This window comes from Danio aesculapii, chromosome 3 (assembly GCF_903798145.1).
Source record: "Danio aesculapii chromosome 3, fDanAes4.1, whole genome shotgun sequence".
Lineage (NCBI taxonomy): Eukaryota > Metazoa > Chordata > Actinopteri > Cypriniformes > Danionidae > Danio > Danio aesculapii.
In genome coordinates, this window is record NC_079437.1 from 2,572,432 (window position 1) to 2,593,046 (window position 20,615).

Below are 20,615 nucleotides of genomic sequence, written 5' to 3' on the forward strand. Positions count from 1 at the left end.
ACAGACAGATGGATAGATGAATAGATAGACGGACAGACAGACAGACGGACGAATAGATAAATGGACAGACAGACAGACGGATAGACGGACGGATAGATAGACGGACAGACAGACAGATAGATGATAGATAGATGGACAGATAGACAGATGGACAGATAGATAGATGATAGATGGATGGACAGACAGACAGACAGACAGACAGACAGATAGATAGATAGATAGATAGATAATTGGATAGACAGACAGACAGACAGACAGACAGACAGACAGACAGACAGACAGATAGATAGATAGATAGATAGATAGATAGATAGATAGATAGATAGATAGATAGATAGATAAATAGATAGATAGATAATTGGATAGACAGACAGACAGACGGATAGATAGAAGGATAGATAGAGAGACAGATGGATAATTGGATAGACAGCCAGACAGATGGATATATAGACGGATAGATAGACGGATAGATAGACGGATAGATAGACGGAGATCATATAGAGTGATCATGATTTTCAGATGTATTGCAGCACTTTGTAAACATTTATTACTACAAGTTGTTGATCCTCATAAAGTTCAATAGAGCGCTTGGATCTGGTAGCCACTTTGCTTGATGTCACACTTAACAAGCGCATGTACTGCTTCAAGTCAGATCTCTGTCAAACACAGCTCATGTCTTGATTTGGTGTGATCTGGGAGCGTGTGCTCATACCTTGTTTGCGATCGCAGCTGACGGCGCAGCCCAGAACCAGCTGGAGCAGGCGACCCAGTTCAGTGACGTCCCCCATCTCTCCAATCAGAGACACATCAGGCACATGCTCATCAGACACCTGCTGACTCAACACCTGACACACACAAACAAAGCCTTTTAACAGATATAAAAAATACACTTTTATAGAGATCTAATTTACATTCCTATGAAGTACATACTAAAATTATAGACACATATACAGCCAGAAACCTCACAGAGAGAGTCACTCACACAAAATATATTAGCATTTCAAAATCAGCATGTTGTAATACATGTTAGACTGTCATTTCATTCAAATCAATGCACAATCAAAACATCTCCAGCCTTTAAAAGTCATTGCAATATGATGAATTAGTGCTCTTAACACTTTACACAAACGTATTTCTCTTCCTTTTTTTTTTCCCCCAAAAGTATTTTTTATTAAACATATTAGATATGAAACATACAGTACAGAAAGCTTTTCACTTTTTTTTTTTTTACACAACAGACAAACAAAACCTGTCGCACACGAATACATTTAGGTTCTATAAAAGAAAAAAAAACATAAATAATATTAAGATAAAATACAAATAAATAGTAATATTAGGTAAAACACATAGACTGTAAAATATATGGACGGAGCATCAGTGACGTCACCCATAGGTTTCTGAACACTGCAAAAGAAGCTAAGAGTAGGCGCGGCCAACTGTCGCCATTTTCTTCGCGCGTCATCGCACCCACGGCGGGATACCAAACAAGGGCAAAGAGGCGGAGAGTGGGCGGAGCTACAGACACCTGCTGGCACTTTGCTTAGACCTGGCAGACAGACTTTACTGTGGGAGAAACGCTTGATACTTTATTACCTGCGACTCGTTTGTGTTCTGACCACATGTGCTTGGCTGTACACTATATCAATAAAGTGTTCAGACTTTTAAAAACACTGTAGTAATACATTGAGCCACAAAACATTGTTCTTATGGCGTTTTTCTACAGGAGGAAAACACGAATTACTTCCAAACACTTCAGATATAGTGTGTGTTAGTAAATGCAAGACTATTGATGAACTCCAGCATAACACTGTAGGACAACGCTTCAGATGACTGATCTAGAGCCTACAGCTAATCAATCTGTCACATTCTGGAGTGCTTTACGGGTCTAAAGAAAAATATTAATGATAAATGATCTTAAATAAAACAAATACATTTATAGAGATGGTATACAAGTATATAACTTTACTCATATGGGAAACGAGGCCACGTGAATGGTTTGTGAGCACAATTAAGTGCACACAGCATCCCATATCATCTGATAATTGTAAGAAATAAGTCCAAAAGGCAGCTGACTGTGTAAAGCCACATAAAACAACACAAAAATACGATGAATATGCCGAGATCAGTGGCTAATCTGCCGGATTCAGCTGAGGTGAAGTGACGGCGACCAGCGAGACCTAGCTGTCACTCAAGTGGCCACGCCCTTAATTATGCAAACTTAATATAACCTAATATAAAGGAAATGGATGAGTTAAAAAAAAATTCACCCCCTCACAGTTGTCATGGAGGGTAATAATAGCTATATGAACCAAAATCGTTCTTTGTACCAGGCTGTAAACACCTTTTTTTCTGCTGTAAAGTTGGCCATTCTAACAGTGGGCTCAATTGCAACTTGCTCTATTATGGAGCCAGGACTAGCGGAATTTTGATGAATTGCAGTTTCAGTTACTTCCGTATTGGCTTCCCGAGAGAGAGCGGGAGGTTGCCGCTTGGTAAAACATCTGTTACTCTCATATATAAGGGAAGACAAGAAAAGGAAAAAAAAAGAAAGAAATTAGAGAGAAAAAAAGAAAAGAAAACAAGAAAAGGTTCTATTCTTCTCAAAAGACTGAGGGGTCCATCTTCTTTATGTGATCTAAAATAGGTTGTTAGATGTGGAAAAACATAACAGTACAGCCTCCTACAGTGTATCGTATTTTTTCTAAGGTCAGGTGGTGTAGAAGTTCCATAAGCCATTGCTTAAAGTTTGGGGGAAGTTTTTCCTTCCATTTCAACAATATTAATCTTCTAGCTCAGTGGTTCTCAAACTTTTAAGCCAGCGACCCCCAATGTAAGATCGTCAAGAACTCGAGACCCCCCACTACCAAAGTATATACAAACAATAAAAATAACCTTTTTTAAGTTTTATAAACAGATTTATTGCATTTGAAATCAACACTAATCAAAACTAACAAGCAAAAACTATATATATATGCATGCATGAGGAAAATAAGTCTCAACGAAATCCCGTTATCACAAGAAAACACATTTTTATAACATAATTGAGTGACCAAAAGATAAACGGACGGACCGCTCACAAGCCCTGCACGCACTGCTTGACATGATTTTATTAATGAATCTGTTAACGATAACTGTGCTGTGTTCTCATAGATGGTGTCTGATATTGCACAGATGCTTTTGACATACCTTATTATTTGTATACATCATTTAAATAGCAATACCGGTCTTTTCATGAGCTGCAATATTAGTCTAATCTTAGTCAGTGCAAGCTCTTTTGCGATAGTGTACGTGGTGTTAAATTTTACATATAGCTGACAGCGTCTGGCCATTAAATAAAGAATTAAACAGAACCTCTCGTGCTTAAAATGTGTAGATGTGGCACACTGTTACCTGAAAGTTCCGTCCCACAGACTTTACAGTTAACGCTATAGTTATTTTTATAGCGGACTTGAAGCCAATGGAAGTCTTTTATCCACTCTTGGAAACGTGTAGATGGTGGATTAACATTCACCACATGATCAGTAATCAGATGTGCCATTATTTGTAGCTTTAGCTGGTTTCTAAAACTAAATCTGTCAGTGTTGTTTTCATTCTCTCATCTTCAGCGCGTTACATTTTCGCGGTTGTATCTCCTGTCATCTGAAGGCAGAAGGCGTTGACTGAATGATTCAGTCTAGCGCAGTGGGCTAATAAGAAGAGCGCGAAGGCGGGACAAGCGTTGCCGGCTTTGTTTACTGCAGCAAGTTGACATGACAAAGGTTTAAACTGTTCCCGAGCGCTGCGCTGCAAAGATGCATTCTGCCTGAATGTGTCCTAAATACTTTATGAATTCATCAGTGATATCTTTAAAAAATCTGAAAATATTAGCTTTCACTTGTAATACTGACAAATATATATTATAATCACTGAAAATTACACAATTTTTAAATCACTCTCACGACCCCTTGAAATTATTCTGCGACCCCCAGTTTGAGAACCACTGTTCTAGCTAAAAGTGTAGCAAAGGCAATCACATGTATCTTGCTTTTGTTAAAACTTAAGGACTGTGGCGTGATCCCAAAAATTGAAACTATGGCCTCAGGTTCTATATAGGTATTTAATGCGTTCGAGAGAAATTTAAATATTAGCTGCCAGAAATCCTTTAATTTTGAACAAGCCCAGAACATGTGAGATAGAGTAGCTGGCTCAATGCTACATCGGTCACAATTAGGCTCTATATTCGGTTTAAATTTAGCTAGTTTCACTTTGGACCAATGTAATCTATGTACTACTTTAAATTGTATAACTATGTTTTAAACAAATTGAAGATGAGTGGATATTATCTAAAACAGATTGCCACATGTCTTCTGATAGTTCTGTCTTTAGCTCACGTATTTCTCTTTCTGAGCTTGTCTAGATTTACAATTTGCAGTAATAAGTTTGAGTTAGACATTACTACTGTTTTGTTCTTTAACTACAGATGTATTCAAATTTAAAGTGTTGTTTTATTTACAGAATCAATGCATAAGATCACAAAAATGACCCACGTTACCAGATGTGACATTCATTTTGAATTTTAGACAACAAACTAACTATATTTTAACTTCAGATGAGCTAAGAAATCAATATTTATATTAAATCACAACAAATGATTTTTTTTAACATAAAACAATTATAAATAAATAAATAAATAATTTTGTTTTAATTTTTTTTTTTCATTATTTATTTATTTATTTATAATTTTTTTTATTATAATTTTTTTTTCTTTTTTTTTTTATTTATTTATTTATTTATTTATTTATTTATTTATTTATTTATTTATTTATTTATTTATTGCAATATCAGCAACTTATGGCTATTTTGTGGCAAAATGGATATACATAAAATATTACACGATAAAACAAATTCGTATTACACTAAAAAAGTTACTTAGACAAATATATAAAATATAAATAGATATAATTCACACAAAAATTTATTCAAAGTTAAATATGATTTTTCAGTTCAATTTTTGATAAATAATTTAAAACTCTTCCTGGTGGTACCATTTGGAAAGAATTTATAATGTTAAATCAATTAGGATGCTTCTGCAGTGAGAGTGCATCTCCATTAAATCTAATAAACTATCTAGAAATACAATGAAGAAAAGATACAATTGTTTTTCTGAGTTTAACCGCATTCAGGTACAGTAATTGAATAATAATAATAATAATTCAATAAAATTACTCATTATTAAAGTCACAAAATGTGTTCTGTGTTATGCCTGAGTGCTTTTAAACTCCTCACAGGCATCAAAAACAGCATTTCCTGCGATGTGACTATTGCGAATGATCACGTTGTGAAATTATGTGTTGTGCAGCCTGACTGTATACAGTGCTCAGCATAATTGAGTACATCCCATTTTGAAAATGAATATTTTTATTCATATCTCAATGAATGGGAGTAATATATTTTGGTGCATTTTAACAAAACAGATTTAGTATAAAGCATAAGATCACAAAAATGACCCACGTTACCAGATGTGACATTCATTTTGAATTTTAGACAACAAACTAACTATATTTTAACTTCAGACGAGCTAAGAAATCAATATTTATATTAAAATCACAACAAATGAAATTTTTTTTAACATAAAACAAAATTATTTATTTATTTATTTATTTATAATTATTTATTTATTTTTATTTATTATTTATATATTTTTTTTATATATAAATAAATATATATATATATATATATATATATATATATTTTTTTTTTTTTTTTTTTTTTTTTTTTTTTTTTATTTATTGCCACATCAGTAACTTATGGCTATTTAGTAAACAGATATATTTAGTAAACAGATATATCTATTAAAATAATATTTTAGTCACAGAACATCCTTTAGAAATGCAAAGATAATACAATTAAATTCAAGCAAAATATTGAAAAAAATAACCTACAGCATTTCAATAATATTGTTTGCATTTTTTGGTTCTCTTGATTCTTGCTATTTTTGAAAATGTTATTTAATATTTTTCTATAACAAATAAATGTGGGCGTACTAGTTTTTGGATCATTATCGTAAGTTATTTTGTTAGATAAGCTCCATATTTGGCTTCAGTACTGACTAATGTATATGCACAAATATAATATTGTAGAGCTTCCTATTGAAAATATGAATTCAAAAGATTATAGGAGTACTTATACAGTGCATCCATAAAGTAGTCATAGCGCTTCACTTTTACCACATTTTTTTATGTTACAGCCTTATTCCAAAATGAACTAAATTAATTCCTTTCCTCAAAATTCTATTTATTCTATATATATATATATATATATATATATATATATATATATATATATATATATATATATATATATATATATATATATATATATATGTATATATGCACATTCCCAAACATGCATAATAGAAACTTTATTGCTGAAATAAAACACACTTACGTCATGATAATACTCCATCATGCTCTGGAGGATCTTCTTGAGGTTGCTGACCTGTCAGAGCATATATACATGTTTATGAAAACACATCAACATACCGTACACACTACAGGAAGACTAAGACTAAATCTACAGTAAAACACCTTCAGCCTCCAGTTTGTGCCTCCGTCCTCTTTTATCCTGCTGAGCCACGTCTCATTGAACCATGTCGAATCTCTGAGAACACACACAAAATAAAAACACCTTCAAAACACTATTAGCAGATATCATGATATAGCCCAGTAAATCAGCAGAATAAGGACATGTGTATTCAGTAGTGGAAAGAGTACTTAAGAATCATACTCAAGTAAAAGCACAATTACTTGCCCAACAAATGAAGTGCGAGTAAACAAACAATATGATGTAAACACTACTCCAAGTATGAGCAAAAGTAGCCCTTAAAAGTAATCAAGAGAAAGTGAGTAGTGTTGTCATGATACTGAATTTCAGTACTGCAATGTTAAAAACGTCCATTCCCCGTTAACATTTGAGTAAACGGCACTGATTTGCCATTGTTTTCACATGCTCAACAGAAATGACTGTGATTGGCGACCCAGAAAAAGGGACACTGGAGCGTTTTAAAGCCGCGAAGATCGGTTGATTCATCAGCGGATCACTTGTATGTCAGCTCATAAACAGACCAGCTGATCTTCATGGCTTTAAAATGCTCCAGTGTCCCTGCATCGGTGTCTGCACTCATTAAACAGCAGCAGGTTCGGTGAACTGATGACCTTCACAGCCAATCACAGTCATTTCTGTTGAGCACATGAACACAATGGCAAAGAACATGCTCAACAGCGCCCAAATGTTAGCGGGAAATGGATGTTTTTACAGATTCAGTACTGATTGTTACCCAAATTTAGTATCGGAAATAATTTCACCTAAAACAAAAAGTTTCTGTCTGTATTTCTCGCATTAGCCTTATGTTTCCATCCACTCAAGTCGTATTTTGGATACGAGCAAAAATAAATCGTTTGGTGGACACGCCAAGATGATGGAAATGTCAAGATGCGCATAAATATTGAAAATACGCATTTAAAAAATTTATGCGCATAACTGAGAAGGATAAACTTTTTATTCGATAATAAAAATTGCACATAAACTACAATGGAAACACTTTTATCAAACAAATTCCAGTATGTGTATTAAAAGGTTTTGTTATAAGGGATCATATGATGATGAAAATGTGTGTGAATGGACAAACCAGCAGGCTGACTGCATTGTGAAACATCTGAAAGGTTGTTTTGGTCATTCTAATATGCCTTAACCGTTTTAGTTTTCGTGGTATTATAATATTAACGACCTCCAGAATCAAGAGCATCTGTTCTCTGTGTCTGATGGCTTCAAACGCCACTACATATTCAGTGTCAGCATTGTCTTCTGAGGCGCAAGTCGTTTATTAAATAAAGAAGATTCACGCAGCTTCTTCTACCACAGTAAATTGTGTTTTAACTATCCGCGTCCACACTAGCGTTTCTGAACGACTCTCCGTCCACATTACACCGCTGGAAATGCACATCACGTGACCACACACACACACTCTCTGGCATCCACTGCAGCATGCTTTGAGCACATACCCAGATGAGAGCTGTGCACGTCGGACTGGTCATCAAGGATCTCCCGCTGGATCTATTCTCACTATATTTGTTAAACGTGATATTTAATTCATCTTGTTGTCTCCATCTAATGACATATTCCCCGACTTTGGTCTTTTATGGCCCGTTTCCATGATCGACCCGGGCTCAAACAAACCTTGTCGTCGCCTTGATGAACAGCCACAAAGCCAAGAAGAAGAGCAGATTTACCCTGTGCCCCGTAGTTTTTTACGAGCCAGTCTGAGGCGTGAGCGGTTTCGCTTTCTTGCTAGCGCTCGCGCGCGTCTAACATTATATCTGAAATAACAAACTTCTTGAGCTGATGATAATAACCTGCGCTTGATTATTGACGTGCTTTTGAAACCCGATCCTGTCAGACACTGACAAACACGAGAGTGAAGCGCGAAGAAACAAAGGAGAAGCCGGAAAAAAAGGAGCACATTATTATTCAGCAAACATGAACAAAATGCCATGTTTAACTAACTTATTATCTTCACATTTTGGACTAATATGAACCGGGAATGATGGAATTACTCTCTAACAGAGGCTACATGTGCTGCTGAAGATTACAGACACAGATAAGAGGTTTTCACTGACTTTAGGCTATATTTTGGGTTGTTTTTGAACCTAAATACTGACGAAATGTCTGCTGTGTGTAGTTCTTCTGTAGTTGGTAACATATCGGAGACTGTAAGGGGCTGTATGTGTTTATATATGTTCATTTATTTAGTCATTTAATATAATTACAGATGTTACAGTAGGCTGTTTCGCATCATTGATCTGCAGTTATAATCAACTCATGTTCATTGAAAAGTTAGTAATAAACATTTCTACACAAGTATTTATGTGTATGAAGCATCTGATTTGTGAGAAGTGCTTCTCATATATGTGAGCGACCCGTACAGCTTTATTGTAGACATTTCCTCGAGCTAGAATGACGTCGACTGACACTTTCTGTCATACACTACGCCCAGCAAAAGGGTACCCTTGTTAGTGGAAACGCAAGCTTGATAAAGGTGACCCGTACCAAACCGAACCGTACCGTACCAGTCAGTGAAAACGAGCCATTAGAATCCATGACTTGTTCTTTGGTAACGTGCAAAGTTAAATAAGTTAGGATATATTCATTAATGTAACTGCGTATTCTGCACATCTGACTGACTGCTTGCCTTTATTGTCTAAACTTACTGTAAGTTATACTTTTATAATGGTCATTATTGATTATTAACTGATATTCAATGAAAGAGAGGGCGTGTTTCGTATTTTCAATGAAAATGAAAGGAGGCAGTTGTGTTATTGGCTCCATTTTGTTATAAATATGCATAAAGATGACCGTCATTATGCAGCTACACGATGTTGCTAATATCAAAATGAAAATAGGCAGTTCCTCCCATCATATTTTCATTTTATTGTTAAGATAGTGAAACAGCATAGCCAGGGAGATGTGAATGACTTCATAAAGTACACACTCGGGAGTTTGTTTTCCATATCAAACTTGTGAAGTCTGAACTGAGTGAGAGGATGCAAGACTGAACCGTGTGTATGCTACTTAATGTTGAGGAAAAAGCCCCAATCAAATAGGCGAATGTCTGCAGCCCCGCCTCCGTTTTCCCCCCATCCACACTGAGATGGAGCAGCAGCGTTATAGAATGAAAATGGCCTCTCCAGCATTTTCAAAACGCTCCATTTTCGGGGCTCAAAAACTCCGGCGTACTGTGGAGGGATGGCGTAACCGTAGCAAAACTTATGCGTTTTAAAACTAAGTCTACTCAAAGTTGATTGACCCAACTCAGATCAGCTGTTCTGAAACCGAAAACTTGAGTTTTTAATATCTCTGTATATCAACTCAGAGTTCAAGTTAAAACTCAGAGTTGGTTGAACCTCCTTACTGAAACAGGCCCCGAGTGTGTTTGATTAGGGTTGGAACTAAACTGTGCGGATTAGCAGCCCTCCAGGAACTGAGTTCGACACCTGTGCTTTAGTTCCTTCTTTGTTAGTTGATGTTTACTCTCAGCGCATAACTAATGTTAAGAAGCATGAATTTTGATTTTAATAATGCATTAGTTATTAATAATAATGTTCATTCACTTTAGCAAATGCATTAACTACCACTACACGCATATCAGTCGGTTTTCTGACTCTAGGCTGGTAAATAACTCTTTCTTTGAGCTACAGTGGTCAGCAGCTGACATATTTGACATAGTCAGATGTGTGTTGGTGGTCAGAGGACTAGGGCATCTGTCAGATCAGCTGTTAGTTGAACAGTTAAAGCTCCTCTACAAACATTTGCAGAACGTCACACCCGTTGAAGATGGTGACGTCAACACACACACACTCACATTTTGTTGAGCACATGTGCGATGGCCACTCCACTGGTCAGCTCATGTTTGCTCGCACACGACGGCACCTGAAACGACTGCAGCTGAAACACACAAGGAAAAAAAAAGATTAAAATGGATATATCTGACCACTCAAGAAATTATAAATAACAATCATAATAAAAAAAAAGGTTTCAAATCATTCATTTCTATATTAGGTAATAAACTAAAAATGAACGTTTGCGTAAAACTATTCAATTTAAGTTTACTTGTATAGCACTTTTTTTTTTTTTTTACAATAATTATTATTTTAAAGCAGCTTTACACAAGGTGCACATTACTGCATTATAATCAAGTTATTATATACAGACATTGGGGTTGCACGATACTGGAAAAATCTGACTATCGCGATATACTTTGTTATACTTGCAAATACTTTTTGGTCACAGTTTATTTTAAGGTTCAGTTCACGCTCTTAGCAAACCATGTTGACACTTGCTTCAATAAACTCCTAATTTGTATCTCCTTAATCTCCTTATTAATAGTTATTGAGATAGTTTAGATATTGGGTAAAATTAGAATAAGATCCTACAGAGAATGTGCTTTATAAGTACTAATAAGCAGCCAATATCTCAATAACATGCATGCTAATAAGCAACTAGTTAATGGTGAGAATTGGTCCCTAAAGTGTAAGCGAATGTATTAATTTTGATTGACTGGGATGATTCTGTAGGGGAGTGAATCATGCATAACATGTAATAAACAAACTACAAACAGACGAAAGCAACAAAGCAAAGAAGAAAGTGAAACAGTGCATGCTTTATGGTTTTGTAAATGTAAAAATTACATTGTAATGTCAACTCAACATTGCATATCTTTGCTATATGACTATTGCGGATGAACACATTGCGATATCGATGCTGAAACCATATATTGTACATCCTAACAAATATAGTTAAGAATTTCATATATACACACAATTGAAGTCAGAATTATTATAATTATTATATAATTTTTTTCTTATTTTAATATTTCCCAAATTATGTTTAACAGAGCAAGGAAACTTTCACAGTATGTCTGATAATATTTTTTCTTCTGGAGAAAGTCTTATTTGTTTTATTTCGGCTAGAATGAAAGCAGTTTTTAATTTTTCAAAACCATTTTAAGGTCAAAATTATTAGCCCCTTTTAAGCTATATATTTTTTCGATAGTCTACAGAACAAACCATAGTTATGCAATAACTTGCCTAATTACCCTAACCTGCCTAGTTAACCTAATTAAGCCTTTAACTGTCACTTTAAACCAGTGGAGCTCAGCCCTGTTCCTGGAGATCTACCTTCCTGCAGATTTCAGTTGCAACCCATATCAAACACACCTGTTCAGGTCATAATTAATCGGTTCAGGTGTATTTGATCAGGGTTGGAGCTGAACTCTGTGGGAAGGTAGATCTCCAGAAACAGGGTTGAGCACCACTGCTTTAAACTGTATAGACTGATTTCACGTGGTCGACATTTTTTAAAAGCAAAATCGAGGCTGGGGTGGGAAGAAACCCGGAAGTATCGTTGGGAGTTACATTGGAACGTTGTGTACTTGGCTGTATATCTTATCAACGAAGAGAAAGTGACACAAATTTATAATTTCACCACCTTCTGAGTGACCCGAAGGTCTGTTCTGAATGAATGGTGAAGGGAAATGGCACTAGTTAAGGGAAACGGCACTAGTTAGCTAACGTTTTCTTTCACAAACACTCGTTTTAGATGCCATTTATCAAACTCAAGTTAATGAGCTGATTCTTTCACTATATTAGACTTGTCACGATTCTGAATTAAAAAAAAAAAAAAACGTCAATTTCCCGCTAACATTTAAGGCACTGTTGATGGCTTTCTTAAAACTGCGCTGATTTGCCATTGTGTTCACGTGATCAACAGAAATGCTTGTGATTGGCCGTGAAGGTCATCAGTTCACCCTCCGCTGTTTACCGTACACAAACACAGATGAGCTGAGCAATCTGCTTGATGACTCGACTGATCTTCACGGCTGCTTCACACTCCAGTGTCCGTGTATCTGTGTTAAGCTTACCGCTCTTCACCCAGTGCAAACACAGATACACGGAGACTGGAGCGTGAAGCAGCCGTGAAGATCAGTCGAGTCATCCGTGCTCAGCGGTGCTTCAATGTTAGCAGGAAATAGACGGTTTTTAAACTTAAGTACCAGAACAACACTATTACAGACAACACGAGGGCATACAACAGAGGACTGCAGTGTTTTATCGCTCACCGGGTTACATAGGCTGAAGCAGGGAAGCGTCCCCACGGTGTTTAACTGGTGCTATGAACTGAAGCCTAAGAGGACACTTGAGCATATTACTCTTAAAGAGATTGTGATGTTGTTTGATGCTAAATTGCTTTTAATTGTTTAAATTAAACTTACTGAATGATATCAAAGTGATGTTTACACCAGTTCTGCATTTTGAAATGATTGCAACAACTGGAGGTTTGTAGTCCACAGCATGTTACTGCAATGTTTACAGTGCTGGTCCTATACTTCTGGGTTTCTTACCACCGCAGCCTCACTTTGGTTCTTTAAAATGGCGACCGCGAGAAAGAAGCGTATAGACGTGTCTTGAAAAATATCTAGTCAAATATTATGTACTGTCATCATGGCAAAGATAAAATAAATCAGTTATTATAGATGAGTTATTAAAACTATTATGTTTAGAAATGTGTTGAGAAAAAAAAAAATCTCTCTGTTAAACAGAAATTGGAGAAATAAACAGGGGGGCTAATAATTCTGACTTCAATTGTATGTGTGTGTCTGTGTGTATATAGATAGATAGATGGATGGGTGGATGGACGGTGGATGGATGGTGGATAGATGGTGGATAGATGGATGGATGGATAGATGGATGGACGGATGGAAAGACGGATGGAAAGATGGATGGAAAGACGGATGGACATAGATGATGGATAGATAGATGGACGGACAGATGGATGGATGGACGGATGGACAGATAGACAGATAGACGGATGGACGGATGGATAGATAGATACTGTAGTGAGTAGTCTGACTAAAAGGAACTAAACATTCAACAAATAAAAGTAAACTTATTCACAACATTAATTTTTTCAGCATACAATATTATCTTTAGTACGAATTATAAATAAAAAAATTGGAAAACAGACTGTGTAGCCTTTTAATTACATTTTTAAAATAACAAAATATTAGATTACATTGAATAAGAATAAATTGAATACATAAATGATAAATGGCACTGAATAGGAGTGTATTTACACCAAATAATAACTACATTTAGCATAAATTAGTTCTTTACATAAAAGCATAGGACCATACACAGTATTTATGATACAAGTACTTCAAATACATATTTTAAATACAAAATTGTGTTTTGTAACTTGTATTTGATGGGGTTTATGAAGATGGGTTAATGTTTGGTTTCAAAATACTGTATTTTTAAAATACTGTAAAATATTTTTACATTTACATGATGACATTTAAATGCGGCCTCACATTGATGCTTTCTCAGTTATTCGCCTAGGCTTGAGAACAGAACAGAAAATGGATTATGAAGGTGGTCAATGCTTGTAGTGTGAATGAAAGTTATGCATCTTTGCTTAAGAAATGAGACGGAATAAAATATCAGTCATTAAGAACAGGATGTGGAGCCTTCAGCACATAATCATTCTCAGTGCTGCAGGTGGAAATTCAGACGAACTTTAAAATAATTAAACATCTAAAGATGATGTACTGGTGCTCACTAAGGAGTAAACTGAGACTTTTCCAGTTAAAGGAGAACTGAAAAACTCATGGGAGAATGAGTAAACTGCACAAATAATAGTAGTTTTGGATGAATTGCTGATGTAGATGCCAAGAAAAAAAAAGCTGTTGTTATCAAACATTGTTTACTATGGAACAAAATCAATGACAAAAGTATTGAATTAAAAAGCTTGTTGAATAGCACAAACTGAAAAAAATAATACACCGTATTAACAAGTTCTTGCATTTTAATAAAAATTGCAATTTATTGGGAAATTTAACAGATAACATAAATAATACTCTGTACAACAACTGTTTTTACGGTACTGTGATGGTTGGGTTTAGGGGTGGGGTGGAGGTAGACGTTAATAAAATACAATAAATGGGAAATTTTAAAATAATAGAAATAATTGTCATTAACTTCCGGCTGCAAACGTATCCGATCTAGCAACAACCGGCTAAATATTGCAGAACAACGTCTGTCGCTGAATCCGAGGAGTGAGGTTTACGCGGTCACCAACTGGCTTCTGTTACATAAGGGCAAATATAAATGACCAAAAGATCATTTATTTATTTTACTCATACTCATTTTAGTACTTATAATGTCCAAGACACTGATATTAATATTAATGCTACTTTTGTGCCTTTATTAGCTTTTTTCTCGTCTATTTACTGGGTAAAAAATCTTAAATTATTCCATCTCCACCTGCTGGTGGAAAAGCAGCTGGCGATCTTCATCTGCAATCTATTGCTTTTCCTGCAGTTCCCGGATGTAATGTTGAATTTTAACAGTCGAATTTGAGCCACTGAATTCATGGAAGCGAATATTTGAACTGAAATAAAATGAACTGAAAATTACCTTTTGAATATTATACATCGTATTTTTAAAGGGTATTGAATATTTTGTAAGTGAAACCTGAAAATTGAATATGAATTATTGAATTTATAAGTACGAAAACATGTTTGAAATATTTTAGTTGAACTATTCACAGCTTAAATAAACAGCTATGTTAAATTTCAGGACCTAAAAATACAAACCCTGCAATTCAAGTCATTAAAATGCAAGAACTTGTTAATACGGTGTATTATTTTTTTCAGTTTGTGCTATTCAACAAGCTTTTTAATTCAATACTTTTGGCATTGATTTTGTTCCATAGTTTACATCACTAACTCAGTTTAATGGAGAAGGGATTGATTGAATATGCCTATTGATAGAAGGTTTGAGAAGAAATGTTTTACTCCCATGTAAAAGTATGTAGTAGTATTTTCAAAATACAGTTGTTTTTTTATTTGACACGTGTTGTGGCTGTCGTATTTTGTAGTTTATTTTGATACTGAAGGTATTGAATCTGAGGTATTTGGTATTTTATTTTAAAATACATTTCAAAGTGTTTTTGCCCATCCCTGACCATAATTTTAAGATGGGGTCAACCCTTGGCATCCTGGTATATTCACCGCATTCCTGCAAACTTCCCCATAGACATCACAGCTGAAACAAACACACATCTTAAAGCAGGCATGGGCAAACTCGATCCTCGAGGGCCGGTGTCCCAGCAGAGTTTTGCTCCAACACTAATCAAACACACCTGAACACCCTAATTAGTGTCTTCAAGATCACTAGAGAGCTACAAGCAGGTGTGTTTGATTAGGGTTGGAGCAAAACTATGCAGGGACACCGGCCCTCCAGGATCGAGTTTGCCCATCCCTGTCTTAAAGGATCTTTGACTAAAAGTAACAAAGTAAACTGTGTTTTTGGGGAAAGAATTGTATTAAAAGTATGTGAAATTGTAAACAATGGGTTATTGTTAATTAATAGACAAACACAGCTTTGGGTCTCAACTGTGAAATCACAAACAGCACGTTTTTTTATTAAGAGAATGGGCTATATAAGGGATGGGCAAACTCGATCCTGGAGGGCCGGTGTCCCTGCATAGTTTTGCACCAACCCTAATCAAACACACCTGCTTGTAGCTTTCTAGTGATCTTGAAGACACTAATTAGGGTGTTCAGGTGTGTTTGATTAGTGTTGGAGCAAAACTCTGCAGGGACACTGGCCCTCGAGGATCGAGTTTGCCCATGCCTGGGCTATAAGCACACAGACTTTTAATTTTCAGCCAGGGCAGCCCAAAGGCTTCCGGTGAACAGTCGTTCCATTACAAAATTGTCTGTTTAAGATCTGATTTCTTTAAAAATCAGCGATCTTCACTGCCTGTTAGATATACGATATAAATTGGGTGTCAAATCTGACAAGAAGCACTGCATTAAATCCTATTTCGAGCCATGTCTTTAAAACATGACAGTTTAGTTTACCCGAGTATTTTCTGCGCTAGCCTGTTGCTACTGATGCCGCTAGTGGTTACAGCAGTCTTTCATCTCGTTTTACGCTTGAACACCTAAATGAATGCTTAAGTCTATTTAACTGAATGTATTGTATTTACATTACACCAATGCTGTAAAAACAACCTTGTGAAATTGAAAACAGTCACATTAAGCTTTCACCGGAAGTTAATCGTTGGCTTTAAAACTCTAGCTGTGCATATAACCCATAAAAGGTTTTTCCTTAACTACACTGTGAAAAATGCAGGGTTTCACACAAATGAATCATGTTGTTCCAACACAAGTTAAGCTAACCTAACACTTTCAACAAATTTATGTTGATTGAACATTAAAAAATGAAGTTGTCCCGATGAAATGTCAAGAATTGTGTCGTTTCAGCTCATTTTAAATAAGCGGTTTCAACAAGCAAAACAATAAATACATTTGAGTGTAGGAGTGACGCCGTTTCAGAGCGACGTTCGTGTTTTTATATATGAGGAGAATTCATTGACTTCTTCACTTGTTATTTTAGCTTTGAGTTGCTTTGAACACTTATGCTAAACTCATTTTAAGATTGAGGTAAAGTTGGTTTTATATTCGCACCTCCATTCATTGTCGAACAGTGACAACTTGTGACACGGTGCCTATATTGTACCAAAGACCTAAGAATGATTCTATTCTCTTTGATTGTACATTGAATATTCGTTCTGCAAGAGCATGGAAACAACATAAGCACTATTCAATCAACTGTGATAAGTGTATTGGCTGATAATTTGATTTCCCTAATTAAAATTTACAAATAATACATTTCTGAAATGATATTATTAAGGAGAAAGTCTGAATGAGCGAATTTAAAACCGACTTTACAGTGAGGCAAAGTTGGTTTTATATTGGCACATTCGTTCAGGGACAACCTGTGACATGCTTCCTATATTGTTTACCATGATACTTTGAATATTCGGTCTGAAAACAGATGTAAATATTACCATGGTACTTTGAATATTCGGTCTGAAATCAGATGTAAATATGACTTTAAACCAACATTAGCACTATTTATGTGACTCTGAATAATGTTGTACTTTGACAGTCATATGAGATTACTGTTTTAGTAAGGAATAACTTTTCTGAAATGCTATTATTAAGGAGAACGTCCGAATGTGTGAATATAAAACCAACTTTACCTCAATCATTTTAAGACCTTTGATCGGTTACGTAATGACTTTGACACAGCAAACACACACACACATTCACACGTGCTGGATAATTATACAAAGTAATAAAAAATCAGCTGATCGATCTACGCGTGTATAATCCACAGAAAACAGCGACTTCTTTCATTATATTCAAAAGTGTGTGAAATCTGAGGAGATTCCACCTGCTGCTGCTAACAGGCTAGCGCGCTAAACACAAACAAACTACTTCGTTCTTCGTTAAACACAGACAAACACGCTCTAAACATGGCTGTTTGTGAGCGGGATGGGTTTATATCTTACCCAGATAAATAAAGAGTCGCTCAGCTGATGTTTATTCAGGCTCATGGTGCCGCTTCGTGCTGAAACAAACACTAGCTGCGCTGCTAAATGCGCGCACTCGAGAGCTGGACGCGTCACCGACGCACATATTTGCGCTGGTAGCGCCGTCGCCATAGCAATAGAGAGACGCGCGCTCTAAAAAATAATTATCAATAATATAAATAAAGAAATACTAGGACGAAATATCTATATTTTGTGTGTGTGTATATATATATATATATATATATATATATATATATATATATATATATATATATATATATATATATATATATATTAAAGGGGCTAACAATTTTGACTTTAAAATAGTCTTTAAAAATTTTAAACTGCTTTTATTCTAGCCGAAATAAAACAGATAAGACTTTCTCCAGAAGAAAAAATATTATCAGACATACTGTGAAAATTTCCTTGCTCTGTTCAACATCATTTGGGAAATAAAATAATAAAAACTAAAAATTCAAAGGGGGGGCTAATGATTCTGACTTCAACTGTGTATATATAATATTAATTATATATACCAAATTATATATTACTATAATTTAATTATTAGTTTTAAGCCATATTCAATTGGTTTAGAACGTAATTGAAATAATGTATATTAAATATTGAAATATTCTTTTATATATATATATATATATATATATATATATATATATATATATATATATATATATATATATATATATATAAAAATAAGAAAACATTTATATTTTATATTACTCGATTTAAACAAAGTCTAAAAGGACTTTGATTTAAATAAGGATATAAGTAGTTATTATTAAAATTTCTTCGAACAAAATTAGAGCACAATATCTATATTATCTATATTGATTTGGTAGTACTTTTACACTAACACAATGTGATTTTAGAAAGTAAACCCAAATTTATAATATTTGAGTTTAAAATTGTTTTTTATATAATATTTTATATTATATGTGATGTAATTAGATGTAATTCTTTAACTCATTTTTAACAAAGGTTTATTATTAATAATAACCTAAATGTGCATGTAACATGTGAATGTAACATCGTATTTTATGAAGCAATCTAGTTTGTTTACACCATCAAACGTTATATTTTTATAATATAAATTATATTTTAAGAACATTTAAATAATTATTTCATTTGAGCATCCAAAATTACCCAAATGAGAACATTAAACTAAAATCTATATTTGTTTGACAATCTTATAAAGCAATACAGAAAAATGATTTTGATCACTTTGATCTATTACACTAATATATAAAAATCTGACATTTTGTTATAATATATACTGGATAGTGTTTTAAAGCAATGGGAAAACGGATTAAAAAGTATACAGGTATTTTGTTGAAAGTAGTGATACAAGTAAATAAGAGCTTGTTATGCGATAAAACTGTCATGTTTTTGTTTTTGATCCACTCATGAAGTTTATAAAAATAAGTTAAACTGAAAATGACCTTACTAGTTCTACTATGTGACCACTAGATGGCGCAAGACAACAACCCAAATTAAAAAAGCAAAGCCCACACATTTACCACAATGTTTTCCCCTTCATTTCTTAACGTATTTAGATTTTTGCAGCCGTTAAATGACTGAAACTTTTCAATGTAGTGATATGGAGCTGTAAAGCATTTAAAACCTGCCGGAACTACTTTAGTAGTGCGTTTCTATTCATATTTTCTTGAAAATAACTGCACACCTTTGAATACTCATCAGCCAATCAGAAGCAAGCATTCATCAAACCCGTATTATAAGCTAAAGTATCCTAGAAGGCAAATATCTATTAAAGGTATGTCTTCAGTTTACAATCAAAAACAACATGACGAAAAGCTAAAAGGCTAAAAGATAAACACTGTGGATAATCAGTTTTCAAAAATATTTACATTCACACATAGGCTAAATAAGGGCAAAGGTAAAGATTACGCCATATTTCTTTCATCACCACATCTTCCTATTATTCACAAATGACACGTCACACGTAGATATCTGTGTTTATATTTCTCTCGAATAATAAACACACTTTTTTAATTTTATTATTTTTTATATTTCATTATAACACAATTACAATGAGGCAAAATTCGAATAGCAACTATCATCTACATTTATATAACAGAGCACAGATAATAGAGTCAATAAAATAGTGATACAAAAAGATACGCTTAAACCATAGAATAGACACACAAACACAACAATGATAAAAGAAAGAAAGAAAGAAAGAAGGAAGAAAGAAAGAGAGAAAGAGAGAAAGAAAGAAAGAGAGAAAGAGAGAAAGAAAGAAAGAAAGAAAGAGAGAAAGAGAGAAAGAATGAAAGAAAGAGAGAAAGAGAGAAAGAATGAAAGAAAGAGAGAAAGAGAGAAAGAAAGAAAGAAAGAAAGAGAGAAAGAAAGAAAGAAAGAAAGAGAGAGAGAAAGAAAGAGAGAAAGAAAGAAAGAGAGAGAGAAAGAAAGAAAGAAAGAAAGAAAGAAAGAAAGAAAGAAAGAAAGAAAGAAAGAGAGAAAGAAAGAAAGAAAGAAAGAAAGAAAGAAAGAGAGAAAGAGAGAAGAAAGAGAGAAAGAAAGAAAGAAAGAAAGAAAGAAAGAGAGAGAGAAAGAAAGAAAGAAAGAAAGAAAGAAAGAGAGAAAGAAGAGAGAAAGAG

At 34.4% G+C, this 20,615-nt stretch overlaps 1 protein-coding gene across 1 annotated transcript in view; it reads right to left on the minus strand.

Annotated features, from left to right (window-relative positions):
- hook2 (hook microtubule-tethering protein 2) overlaps positions 1-18,065 on the minus strand; it is a 52,193-nt gene extending 34,128 nt beyond the window's left edge. Inside the window, exons 1-5 of the mRNA XM_056448519.1 lie at positions 17,959-18,065; positions 10,397-10,479; positions 6,567-6,639; positions 6,427-6,477; positions 713-845 (exon numbers count right to left, since the gene is read on the minus strand). Coding sequence (XP_056304494.1) covers positions 713-845; positions 6,427-6,477; positions 6,567-6,639; positions 10,397-10,479; positions 17,959-18,003 — 385 coding nt within the window. The 5' untranslated portion in view covers positions 18,004-18,065. The remainder of the gene's footprint in view (positions 1-712; positions 846-6,426; positions 6,478-6,566; positions 6,640-10,396; positions 10,480-17,958) is intronic.
- Positions 18,066-20,615: the final 2,550 nt, after the last annotated feature.